Source organism: Artibeus jamaicensis, unplaced genomic scaffold, assembly GCF_021234435.1.
Source record: "Artibeus jamaicensis isolate MK-2021 breed Jamaican fruit bat unplaced genomic scaffold, CSHL_Jam_final scaffold_584, whole genome shotgun sequence".
In the NCBI taxonomy this organism is placed as follows: Eukaryota; Metazoa; Chordata; class Mammalia; order Chiroptera; family Phyllostomidae; genus Artibeus; species Artibeus jamaicensis.
In genome coordinates this window covers 8,649,067-8,661,851 of record NW_026522048.1, presented here as the reverse complement: position 1 = coordinate 8,661,851, position 12,785 = coordinate 8,649,067, and the positions used below count along the sequence as shown (strand labels likewise).

Below are 12,785 nucleotides of genomic sequence, written 5' to 3'. Positions count from 1 at the left end.
GCACACAGCTTACTGCTGCCAGGACAGAGGCGACTTGGAGGTTTCAGGTGGAAAGAGGTGGCCCTGAACCCCTCTTCAGACTCCAGGCAGTAATGGGCAGAGACGTGTTTATCTCAAGAGCAGTGCCCAGAGACGGGGTGTGATTTGAACCCACAGGAGCCAGGAGGTCAGAATGTGTGTGCAGTTACAAATGACGGTATAGAATGTTGGTGTCTAGAGATAAGAGGAGGGGGAGATGCCGCCCCCTGTGGGTCAGGGAGGTGAGGAAAGTTTCCTCTGAGGAGGTGGGACTTGACACTGGTCAGTCTGCAAGTAGTGGAGCCCTAATCAACACTAAGGACTTGGAGGATGTTCAGGAGACTGCTGAAAGATGTTGGGTCATTTCTAACGCTGTCGGACTGGGCTTCTCAAGTAGCTGAGTTAGGACTGACTAGAACCTGTCCTTACTGTGCAGAGCAGGGAGCGAACAGACCGATGTCCTGAGGTTACCTGAAATCTGGGTGGCCTGCCCACCTCTACCAAAGTTGAGACTGGGGCAAATCCCGAGAACTTGGCAAAAGTGCCACTTTGTTCACTCGTAGCGTGGCTGCCCTCCGGGTCAGACCTCGTCTGGCAGTAGGAGGGACTCTTCTAAATGGGAGAGAAGTTGTGTCTCACTGTTGACAAGTTCGTGCTGACAGGACTTGTGGCCCTACACCGTGTCCCACAAGTAGAGTGGTGTGAGTTCAAGGGCGAGGACCTAAAAGAGGAAGAAGATGGGGCAACCATGCAGGGAATATGGACTCGGGACAGAGGCTGTGCCAGGCCCACGAGGGTGCTGTGGTGGAGGGTAAAACAGTAGGCAGGTTTTAATTAGGTTTCTGATACTTAGTCTTTGAGTGGATTTGGGCAGGTTGCTTCCTTTCTCTGGTCCCCTTTTCTTGCCTGTAAAATGAGGGATTGGAACATACCCTTTCATCATCCCTCCAAGTCAGAACACCAGGGCGCCTTGGGGCCAGGAAGTGGTGAGACCACAGCAGGGTGCCGACGGCGTCCTCCTTCAGTTGCTCCCCACCTGTGCACTGGGTCCATTGCCTTTCTTGCACACCAGCTGCACTGGAAGGGTACAAGGACCAGATTTTTGACCAGCAGGAGCTCCACTTTGAGATGGGTGAGGTGCAGAGTCTGGATCTGCCTACTGGGCTGGAGAAGGCCATTCAGCACATGGAAAGTGGAGAACATTCCATGTGTACTTCAAGCCCAGGTCAGGAGTGGGCTTGGCAGAGCATGAGTGTGAACCGAGGTCAGAGATCTAAATGTCCAGGGAGAGTTAAATGGCTGGCCTTGTGTATCTTCTCCTGGGCACGTGTTCTCTACCCCCACAGCCTCCTTCGTGCTCACTGTGCCTCTGGGCACAGCAAACATAGGCCATCATGGTCTCTTCGCTGTGTTAGGAGCGTGGTCACAACTGTCCACATCTCCTTGGATCAAGCATAATCTTTTCACTCATGGCTGCTGCAGACTCTCCCCTTCACCGACATCAATGTTTTCGTGCTCCATTGGTTCACTTGCTCATTGGTGACCTTATGGAAGCACACTTACTCTGTGCCATGCACGGTGCTGACGACGTCGAGTTTCTCAGAGACATTGCTCCTGCCACCTACTGACTCATTTTTCAGTGAGATGCCAGTTCAGTGAGTAGTCATGCCAGTGTATGTACAGCATGAGCTGTCACTAGGGTGTGTGAGATACTAAGAGAACCAGTAATGTGTTTGGAGGTCAGGGAAGATTCTGCCACACAGGACACGGAGGTACTTTTTGGGAAACAGGAATTCTTTTCCATGAGGAGCAGGTTAACTGCTGATGAGATGGCTTAGGGGGTTTTTCTGCCCCCACAGCCCTGCTTTTGGCAGTGTTGGGAAGGGAAAGTTCCAGTTCCCACCAAACGCTGACCTGAAACAGGAAATGCGCCTCCAGAGTTTTGGGAAGGTGAGTTGGCTCAAGGTCCTGCCCATCCTGAAGTCGCCTCCCACCCTGGAGGTGACTCTCTGGGGTCGCTGACAGTTGTGTTTCTCCCTCGGTGGATGGCAGGCAAGGAGTCTTGGGAGACATGTTCAGAGAAGCTGGAACTGAGCTCCACAGTGAAAGAGCAGGCGCTGTGTGCTTGAAGAGGAGCCAGCAGTGTGGTTCTGAGGACACGCTCAGGGAGGGCTCCTCTGGGCAAATATTTGCCCACAGATGGCTGAGGTCAGTTTCTGCCAGAGAGCGGACAAGTGGCACCTGCAATCTTCACTTAGTACAAGCCAGCTGGTCTTGCCTGGGGGCATTGAGGAAGGCCTGTCTTCCCTCTCTGCCTCTAGGACTGAAAGAGGTTCCTTTGTAGACCTTGGTCTTCCCCATTTAATGTCCCGAGACTCATTCTTTTACAGGTGGAACCAGCCATTTGCATTCTCCATCATCGTGCTGAAGGTACATACCTTGAAAAACCAGTCTTGACCAGAGAAGGAGCTGGACAGCAACAATGAGAAGGGCCTTCGCCACCACGGAGAGGCCCACCTGGCAGTGAATGACGTTGACTCGGCATGGGCCGACTTCCAGAAAGTCCTGCAGCTCTACCCCATCAATGAAGCCACCAAGGCCCAGCTGGCTGTCTGCCATCAGCAGGTCAGCAAGCAGCTCGCATGGGAGGAGCAGTTCTGGGACTGCCCCAAGGTCAAACTGCAGCACCCCAGCACACATACCCCCACCTAATCCTGCAGGTTCCAGAGAACCACTTTTGCATGCCTGATCTGGGCCAAGTACGTGAGAGTGACGTGATATGCCACCTACCTGACCTGCAAGGCATGGCTGATGACCTCAAGTACAGAGCAAATCTGGCCCTGGCATTGCCCTCTCCACCCCAGGCATCATTCCAGAGCTGCCTGCCTCCCCACAGTGGTGGCCAAGCCTTTTGAGACAAGTGAGCCAGAGCCAGGAAGGGGAGTTGGGCCCCTTTCTTCCTCAGACACCTCACGTTTCTCACACTTGTTTCACACCCCCACTGCCGCCCACGTCCCCCGGCTCCAGCAGTGCTGCTCAGTGCTCCCCTCATACCTACCTCCACTACAGACCTTGGCCTCTCCAGGTCACGATGCCCAGGAAGCTGATGGCAGCTCTTCTCCTTCAGGTAGGAGTAGGGGAAGGGCCCCTGGGCACGTGTGTGGGGGTAGGGCACTTTCTTAGGGGGCACCTCCAAGTTTCTGAAAATCCTGAAGGGTTTTCTGTAGTTTGGTTAAGTGGCCATAAATTCTACAGTTTCAGGATAGTTCTAATTTTAAATCTTGTCCCATTGGGTTCATTAATAGTGGTTTTCAAACCATGTCCGTGGAGCTCTGGAACTCTGTCCTCCAGGGTGGAGGGCGCCTGGGCAGATGGGGCTGTGGGTCCCCCACTGACACCAGTGGAATAAGAGGGGCCGCTGAAATCACTGAAAACTACAGCAACAGAATATCCATGGGTTCCTTAAATTGCAGAATTGCTGTTTCAATGTATCTTCCAGTCATCTCCCTCTTCCAGAAGTAGCAGAGAAATTCCTTGTTGGATCACATGTCACATTGAGATATTCGGCATATCATAAACTGTCAGGCCCCCCTCCACAGGTGGCAGCTAAGCTGGGTGGGGATTGGAGAGGGTCCTGAGCTCAGGCAGAGGCAGTCAGCATCCGGGCTTCAGCAAAGGCCCGGCCTCACCAGCCAGCTTCCTCTTCGCGAAGGGCCCCTCCTCACAGCCAGGCTGCTGACAGCTCCTCGGGATCCCCAGAACCTTATGCTGGGCAGGGCTCTCCCACAGCCTAGGCCTGAGTGAGCAGCCTTTCTTCCCAGTTCAGGGAGCTCCCAAAGACATGATGGACTCCTCCAGTGGCCAGGCCGCTTGCTGTCCATCCACCAGGCTGGGGGCACCTGCAAGGCCAAGCTCCGCAGTGTCAGGGAGTGCAAGATAAATGAGAAGGAGCTGGAGCAAGGTGAGGGGATTCAGATGCACCCACTCCAGGAGGGCTGAGAGAAAGGCCAGCTCTTCCAATCACCACCAGACTCCAACAGGGTGCTCCATGCCACCCACATGTTAAAAGACCAGCCCCCTGCTGTCCCCTGGGTGTTTGCTGGAAACCCTGGGTGGCCACCCTGACATCCCCGTCTCTGCTGCCTGGGCAGTGGGTTCCTGCTGGGTTTCGGAGCCTGCTGAGGGGATAGGCAACAGAGCCTCCTCCAGCTCCAAGTGCAAGAGAGAATCTTCTCATACTCCGGCAGTTGTCCGAGGAACGAAGAATGGACAGTGTTTCAGGTCCAGACCTGAGATATTTTAGAAACAGAGGACCTGGAGGGGTGGCTCAGTCCTGCTTCTCTAAGCTCCTTGGGGCTACGGATTTCTTCCACTGGGACCACGATTAAAATGTGACACCTGGGCATGAAGCAGCAGTCCTGCCATTGACTCCCAGCTTGGCCTCTGAGCTTTACACTGTGACCTGGGCCAACTGCCTAAGACTCTTGGTTGCTCACACACTGGGGCTGCATGTTGGAGCCCCTTTGTCTCACAGGGTGGCTGTGCTGGTGTTTCTTAAACGTTAACCATTTTCTTATCGGTGCCCTGGTGCTGGTTCCACTGACAGACTGAAGGTCCAGAAGCTGGTGGTGACCCGGTGGCTGTGGGGTGGTGTGTCAGTGATGAAGGAAAAGAGGACAAATGTGACTGAACCCTGGGGCTGTCACCCAGGAGCAGGTTTCATACCTGGTCCTTTCGTCCTTCCTTGCCGGTGGTGTCCCCTGTGAGGAGAAACCTTGCAGTGAGGGCCACAGGCCACGGTGGGGCCTGACGTCACATCCCTCCAACAAGCTGGTCCTGAGGCGCAGAGGTAGATGGAGCACCACTGCCTTCCGGGGGACTCGGGGCTTGTGCGCCATGTACAATCTGCCTTAGGTCTCCAGGAGCTTTTAAGTCTCTAGGGGCTTGGTGAGCTGGTGCCCCAAAGCACCCCCCTCACCCTCCATCTTTTCCCTTCCAGGCATCTCTCAGAAAAGACTTGGGGCCGGGGCCAGCGCCAGGGAGGGGCAAGACTCCACTCGAATGTCAGACTCCATCCCACCTCTGCCTCCCCCACAGCAGCCACCTGGAGAGGACGATGACCGTGACTGGGAGTCCTAGGAGCTCAGCGGCTCCCTCTTCTTCCCAAGCCCAGGCTGAGGCTCTTGCCCTTACATGGATGCAGTTGGGATGGGCTCCTTGGTCTGCAGGTCTCTCATCCCCTGATGCCCTTGGAGGGACGGGGGTCTTGGAGGACCACCAGGGCTGTGGCTGGGCCCGCTTCAAGGAGGGAGGGAGGCTGGCTCCTGAGGGGTGGGGGAGGGTTCCCGGCTCCATGCCTGTGCTCCACCCACCTCCTTCACTGGTGTGCTCTGCTCTTCCCTGAGACTTTGAGATACAGCAGTGCACAAATCAATAAAGAAGTAGAAAGCAGAAAGCCATCAACCAGCAGTACACTTTTAATTAAAGAAGTAGAGCCATGCAGAATGCAAACTTCTCCGAGGCAGGGCCTGTGCACCTGCTCCCACTGGTCTCAGGCAATGGGGCCAGGTGCCAAGGGGACCGACCAAGGCCCTTTCTCTGGGGTCAGGGAGAGAAGAGGTGTCAACAGGGGCAGTTGTTGCAGTTGGGGGCAGGGGTATTCTCACAGAGGAAAAACTGCCTGGCTGACGGACACAGAGTATCTAAAAGTAGCCATGCTAAGAGCCTAATGGCCCTTGGTGTAATTGCTGGTGTCAGGGGAAGAGGTGTCTTGGAGTCTGCCCAGGTGGCTGAGAGGGGGAGAGGTGCTACTGAGTTGCAGGACCTGGTACTCATCCAGGGGCATAAGGGTGCTGTGCAGGGCCTGAACAGGTTAGGGAGCAGCCTGGAAGTAAAGGGGTGAGGCCAGCAGGTGGCGCAGCAACACACGGGGCCCTGTTCCCAGTTCTCAGTGACTTCAGTGCCGGATTTCCCAGGGGTGGTTTTTAATGCCCAGATGGCAGTTGGATGCAGTAAGTAACCAGAAGCCTGAGGGCCGAGGAGCCCTGGACACCAGGGGTTCTGGGAGTGGGGAACGCCCCTAATTTTGAGGAAAGGGTGAAGGTCTCAAACAGCCAATCTGAGCTGGGAAAGGGAGAGGAGGAGAAGGGGAGGCGGCAGAGGCCTGCTCCACCTCACCTCTGACGAACTGGACGCTGAGAAACAGGCAGGGCCAGAGATGCGGTGGAAGGTGCAGCTTCCACAGCTGCCCAGGAAGGCTGGCCAGGAAGGAGGGCAGGGAGGACACTGGGCCGTGGTGGGCAGGAGGGCAGATCCAGTTTCTGGGAGGGGCCCAAGGATGGCTGGGACCCAAGTAACCTAGTTTTCACCAACTGGCCTCTACGCCTATTCCTGGGTCCTGGCGGCCTGGTGATTGCAGAAGGGGCCTGGTCTGCATGCCAGACAAGTGTGGATATTCCTTAGGAGAGGCCAGACTTCTCATGATGAAACTGAGGAGATAGGGCAAGACCATGAAACACCAGATGGAGGTGTCGGTGGGGAGTTTGCTGAGAAGGGAAAGGCAGGACTGACCTTCCGCAAAGCAGCAAAGGCGGGGCCAAAGGTGGCTTTGACCTCCACACGGTCTCGGATCCAGGTGGGCAGTTTTGCCAGGACAGGTGGACGTGCATACCGCTGGTCCAGGAGCACTATGCTGGCAAAGTCCTTCTGGTGCCTGATGGCCCTGCCTGGACGGGAACAGGTTGGGGCTCTGATCAAACCTGCCTCTCGACAGAGCACTGCTATTCGGTCCCTTTCCCTTCCTTGGCCCCCAGGATGGAGAGATGGCCAGGAACAGACCCCATCCTATCTCCTCCCTCATCCCTTCTCCCTCCCTCCCTCCTTCCCCAGCAGGGAAGGAGCAGTCCTTCCTGATAAGTGAGGAGCAGTCCCAGGCTCACCTATAGACTGACTGACAGCTTTCATACACAGATTCTCCACCAGAGCTTTACTTGGGGCGGGCTGACCTGGGGTCCGGGGCTGGGAAGGGCAAAGCAGATGACCTATCAGAACTGTTTCTTGCCTCCTGCCTAGCATTCTGAGAAAATGACACTGCTGGGCTGTGAGCAAGACCAGTCAGCTTCCGGGGCACAATTGCCAGCAGCTGATAGGATGGATGATGTCATGTGTGGGTCCAGAGGCCACAGAGGACACTGCCATCCCTCCGGGCAAACAGAAAACAGTGGCACACAGCAAGGGGCAGTGGGAAGTCCCAGCGTACCTCAGTCCTCAGGGCTACCGAGCTCTCCCTGCCCTCTCCCCTCATCCTTCCAACACTGGAGGCACTCACCAGGGTCTGATCCAGGTAGGCCATCTTCTCTCGGAGCTCCGGAGACTTGATGTTGGGGTAGGGCATGCCCACCATGACCACACACCTGGGGTGGGGGCACATGGGAGCCAGAAGCATCCGGGGTCCTCAAGGCCCAGGACAAAAGGCCGGGTTCTCACCCACAAGTCACAACAGCTGCCTCTACCATTCCCTCAGTCAAGCTGTGCTCAGAGGCTCTACCTCTGCCTCCCCAGCCTAAACTTACCACCTGGAAAGGGGTTTTTAGTCTGAAACATCCCAGCCAGACCAAGGAATTGAGTTCAAGAAAGTTCGTGTCTGCCTCATTTTTCACCTGGACTCAAAGGGGCAAACCCAAAGCTGCCGAATCACTTCCCCATGCAGAAGACTGACCTTCCCGGTCAGCCCAGGTGCAGACTCAGATGGCAGCAGATTGGAAAGGGCTTGGGGGAGCATGGTGGTGAGATGCTCGGAGTGAGGGGTGGGCGGGTATCAGCGTTCCAGGAGACATGGAGCATACTACTTACCGGCCAAGGTTGTCAGAGAAGTTGATGCCTTCGCTCATCTTGCCTCCAACCACTGAGAGCAACAGGGCCCCTGTCACTGTGCCTCCTGCCTGAACATGGCACTGCGGGGACCACCCAAAGCTGGGTCACCATCAAAACGTTTTCAGCTGCCAACCCCACAGTCTAGACCCAAGCCGGAGTTCCACCTCTCACCTGAATGCACGTGGAATACTCCGTCAGCACCTGGTCCACCTGGCTTGCTCTCTTCGGTTCCTGAAATATCTGGACATAAAGAATTGTTTCCCAGAACAGGGTTTCAGGACGCCTGGGTCACAGGTCTGGCCCAAGCCTTGTTTTCCAGCCCAGAGAGCCCCGGGGACCTTCACAGACTCCTCTGGGTGGTCATCGGGGATTAGAAGTGGTGGGAGAAGCGCCCGTACGTGAGGCCTGACCATCTGGTTTGATGTGCACCAGAAATTCCAGGGAGAACTCTGGGTTCCATGTCCCCAGGAGTGGAAAGTCCTGCTGAGGGTAACTCACCTTTTTCCTGACAGCCAGGCGAGCCAGCAGGCCGCTCTTGTCCCAGTGGGCATGGACCTGGCGTTGGTACTCATAGGAGGGGAAGAAACAGATCACTCCTCCGGGGACCACATTGCACAAGTTACAGAGGATGCGACCTGTCTCATCCATCTAAGAAAAGAAGACAAAGGCCCTCCAGGAGGCCACTCCTAAAGCCACACCCCCAAAAGGCTCCTAACCTTAGGGCTCAGAGCCAAGTACAGAGACACACAGGTGAATGCGGTCAGGGAGGCCTGCAGCTGGGCAACACCCCCCGGCTGGGAATCAGATTGGAACGTGCCACTCTCCCCACCAAACACACCCAAGGGGTGCTCCTGGTGACAGGAAGCATCTGACACACGCCACCGTGCGTGCACAGCAGAGCTGCACCTGCTGTGGGTGTGGGCCAAGGCCATCCTTCCCCAGCACCCTATGTCCTGTCGGCAACTTGGGATTAAGCACTGTCTGTGACAGATTGGGCACTGAAAACCCGAGGCATGGCACTAGAGAAGTGTCCCAGCACCTGCCTCCTTGCCAGGCAGGAACCGATATAACCAAAGGACAAGAGAAGCAAAGGGACTGAGTCACTTTCTCATGAGCTTCATCCTACAGGGAAGGCTGGAGGTGTCAGGAAAACTTACTTAGCAGCCCAAGGGGTGAGGGGTGTGGGAAACTCAGACCTTCCTTGATAAGTATCTAGATACTATTCATCCTGTGCCAGTTCTGGATTGGCCAGCATGCCCCCCACCCCAGAAATCTCCCTCCCGCCCCAGCAAAGATGGCAGCGGTGAAGCTGGCTGGCTGGTACTGACCATGTGAGGCAGCTCTCTCTTCAGGTATGTGAATTCCAGCTGCTGGTTGGAGGGCCCAGTGCAGATGACCAGGGGCAGGATGTTGTCTGGAGGGATCACGTGACCTGGGCAGGCAGAGGGAGGATTTGAAACCTGAGGTGCAGACTCTGCTGTGAGGCAGATGCCACAGGGACTGTCCTGCAGACTAGGAGCAGCAGCTTTGAACTGTCACCCTCCCGTGCTGTTTGCACAGTAAAACGGCGATGCTCAGGCCTCTCCCATGCAGGTGGGGGGACACAGACAGCTAGCATCCCGTGGTCCCCTCAGCCCCTTCGGCCTGCTAACAGCATACAGCTCAATTCTAGTACAGCCCATGACGTGACTATGGGGCCCACTCCACCCTGGACACAGATCCTCACCACAGGAAAACTCCACCACACGCTCAGCTGCCACCCCAGCACATGCCAGCAGCTGCTCCCGGAATTCAGACACCTGAAGACCACAACATCAAGGCTCTGTGACCTGCAGGGGTCCAGGGTCAGGGACCCAGGGCCCTTGGCAGGCAGGGGAAGAGAGAATCACTTGGAAAGACACAAGTCAGGGTGAGGAGGCAGCACGTGCCTAGGAACAGAAGAGAGGTTGAAGGAAAGGCTGATAAATTAGCAAACACGAAAAAACAATTTAATGACGCCAGTGTTGGCAGTCTCATTCAAACTACTTGTGGCAATGGCAAAGGATATTTGGCAACGTTAGCACTGAGTCTCAGCTCTGGGGGTGCCACAAAATCAGGAGTGGGAATCTAAATATATGCATATATACATACACAACCAGTCCCCAGCCCAAACTACTGAATAAGAATTTCTAGGGGGAGCCCTAGCTGGTATGACTCAGTAGATTGGGCGCAGGCCTACAAATCAAAAGCTTGCAGGTTCAATTCTAAGTCAGGGCACATGCCTGAGTTGTGGGTCAGGTCCCCAGGAGGAGGGGTGCGAGAGGCAACCACACACTGGTGTTTCTCTCCCTCTCTTCCTCTCTCTTTAAAAATAAATACAATCTTTTTAAAAACAAAAAACAAAGATAAAGAATCTCTATGGGAATGACTAGGCTTTTGTATTTATTTAATGAATCCCATCCAGGTTTTTTACACATCACATGGGCAATGATCCTAATGTTCGACCACTCTGCGGAGGAACTGGCATCTTCACTCTGCGGGTGGGGTACAGAGTGGTGCTGCTCCAGGCAGAGGGCATCTGCACAATATTTAACAAATGAGGTTCACTGTTACTTTTTAACCTAGCAATCCCACACTCAGGAGTCTCCCCCGAAGACTCAGCTCCACAAACCAAACCCCACCTGCACAAGGGTATTTCCTGTGAAGTGACATGTGAAATGACATGTGAGAGCATGGCCACCTTTCCACAGGGACTGGTCCCCTGAGCTGCGCCACATCCGCCCGACGGAACCCTGCACAGCCCAGCTGAGGAATTCGGCCCCTCCACCGCTGTGGACTGGGAGGGAGGCACTGCCAGAACGTACAGGCACAGAAAAGCAGGTTCTGCCACCTTTGAGGTAAGTAAAAAAGAATAAGGACGTACATCTGCTTCTTTTTGCAAAACATCACATGAAACAGTGGGAAGACAGACCAGCAGCTAATAAAACATGCTCATCACCTACAGGGATGGGGAAGAGGTTGGAAAGGGGTAGAAGTGAGACTTGCTAAAACTTCTTCAGGTTCAACTTTGGAACCACACACGTTTACATTTTCTAAAAACAGAATGAAGTCAACAAAAAAGGCAAACACTGAAACTGAAAACAAATTGCAACAAAGCCTGATACCAAGTGACTTCATATCCTTTTTTCAAAACCTCAACTGAGGACCTGCTCCTTGATTTTAAAGAAAGGGGAAGGGAGGGAGAGAAACATCGATTGGGGGCTTGTCGCATGTGCCCCGACCAGGGACGGAACCCACAACCTTTGGTTTATAGGATGACACTCAAACCAGCTGAGCCACACGGGTCAAGGCGTGACTTCATATCCTTAACAACCATATATATATCCTTAGTAGGATGTACTCTAAGGGCAAAAACTAAGTGCAAAGAAATAAAATGTTAATCAACAGCTTACTGTTAGAACACTGGTATTATCTTTTGGACACTGTTTTGAGTATATTGTGGGATAGAGTGAATAAATAATTATATGAATATAAGAAATCCAAAGTTGAGCTCAAGAGAAAAGAGATACAGCATACAGTCAAATACATTGATTTTGATTTAGAAATATCAATATGGACTCATGAAGTCTGAAAATATATTTCCTAGGTCTGCACTGAAAAGGCCTATAAAAAACAGTCACCCAGGAACACTGCAAACAGCGCAGCACCCAGACCTTGGCTTCTCAGCAGCCACCTTGGTAATAGAAACCAGGGCACCCTGGACGCGGGGTCAAAGAGAGCATCAGGCGGCCCAGCGTGCTCTTGTCACGCCAGAAAGCAAGCGAGCTGGAAGGCCTTCCAAGGCCATGGGGGTCACACCCAGAGGACCGGAGGCAGCTAGGGGGTTCCCACAGGCCAAGTTTGAGACAACTTGAGCATCAAAAGCCACAGGGGCTACAATTTTACACACAAATAAATTAAGATCTACAAGTCTATACACAAGAATGAATGGAAATAAAAAAAAAGCTACAGGGGTGGTCGGACAAGCCCAGGTTGGCACAGACGGCTTGAAGGTGTTGAGGGGCTTTCCCAGCACCAAGTCCTGATCTAGGACGTACGTCTCCCAAGGACACAACTGCTGTGCAGGGATGGGTTACATTTACCACGCCTTCGTTCACACAGGAGAAGTAGGAGTTACCTGAGTATCTCACTGAAGAAGAGCAGCCACAGAAAACAGTTCCATGCAATAGGACAAAGTACGGCTAGGGCGTGGCAAATAGATGCTTATTTGTTGAGAAGAAAAAACATGCATGGCATTCTGTTGCTGGGTGGGGGGAATCAAATTATAACAATAGCTCATACAGATAATACTGTACCATTTTAAAAAATATGTATTTGTAAAAATTACGCAAAGACAGCTATAATGATGTGCACAACAAAATGAATCTTTTGCTTGTCAAATTATGATCCTTTTCCCTGTTTTTGTTTGTCTCTGTTTTCCACATTTGAAAATATAATACTTTTCTAAAAGTTCCATATTTTGCTGTGTATAATGCACATACCTGCCCAACTTTGTGAGAGAAGCATAAGGATGCACACTGTACATGGGGATAATGGTTACGCAGCGTGGGAATACCAGTCCCATGTGCAGTACACACAGAAACAGGGGTGCACACAGCACAGTCGGTGTATTTACATTTGTAAAAGAGGGGAGGTCACAGCTACGGTGGCCACAGGCAGGCTGGGGCACTGAGGGGACTTCGTGAGAGGAAGGAGCCGCCACCTTCACTTGTGCTCTGCACAAGTGTGATCCCACTGCTAGGGACACTGGAGCGTGGCAGTGCCCGGTCCCCAGGCCTGAAAGGCCTGGGCAGGGGGACAGCACAGCAATGCCACCTGGTGAAGCCGACCCCTTTCTGGGTTGGGAGCCCAAGGGA

At 53.7% G+C, this 12,785-nt stretch overlaps 1 protein-coding gene and 1 long non-coding RNA gene across 2 annotated transcripts in view; one reads left to right on the top strand and one right to left on the bottom strand.

The window, feature by feature from the left end:
• DDX11 (DEAD/H-box helicase 11) overlaps positions 1-12,785 on the bottom strand; it is an 81,280-nt gene that overhangs the window by 23,539 nt on the left and 44,956 nt on the right. The window contains exons 22-30 of the mRNA XM_053658796.1: positions 9,617-9,689; positions 9,219-9,322; positions 8,389-8,538; positions 8,062-8,130; positions 7,870-7,970; positions 7,346-7,430; positions 6,957-7,035; positions 6,589-6,743; positions 4,744-4,778 (exon numbers count right to left, since the gene is read on the bottom strand). Coding sequence (XP_053514771.1) covers positions 4,744-4,778; positions 6,589-6,743; positions 6,957-7,035; positions 7,346-7,430; positions 7,870-7,970; positions 8,062-8,130; positions 8,389-8,538; positions 9,219-9,322; positions 9,617-9,689 — 851 coding nt within the window. The remainder of the gene's footprint in view (positions 1-4,743; positions 4,779-6,588; positions 6,744-6,956; positions 7,036-7,345; positions 7,431-7,869; positions 7,971-8,061; positions 8,131-8,388; positions 8,539-9,218; positions 9,323-9,616; positions 9,690-12,785) is intronic.
• Positions 7,146-12,317, top strand: LOC128626414 (uncharacterized). Its single transcript, XR_008390365.1, has 3 exons — positions 7,146-7,360; positions 10,620-10,766; positions 10,972-12,317. It is a non-coding gene; the product is annotated as an uncharacterized LOC128626414 (long non-coding RNA).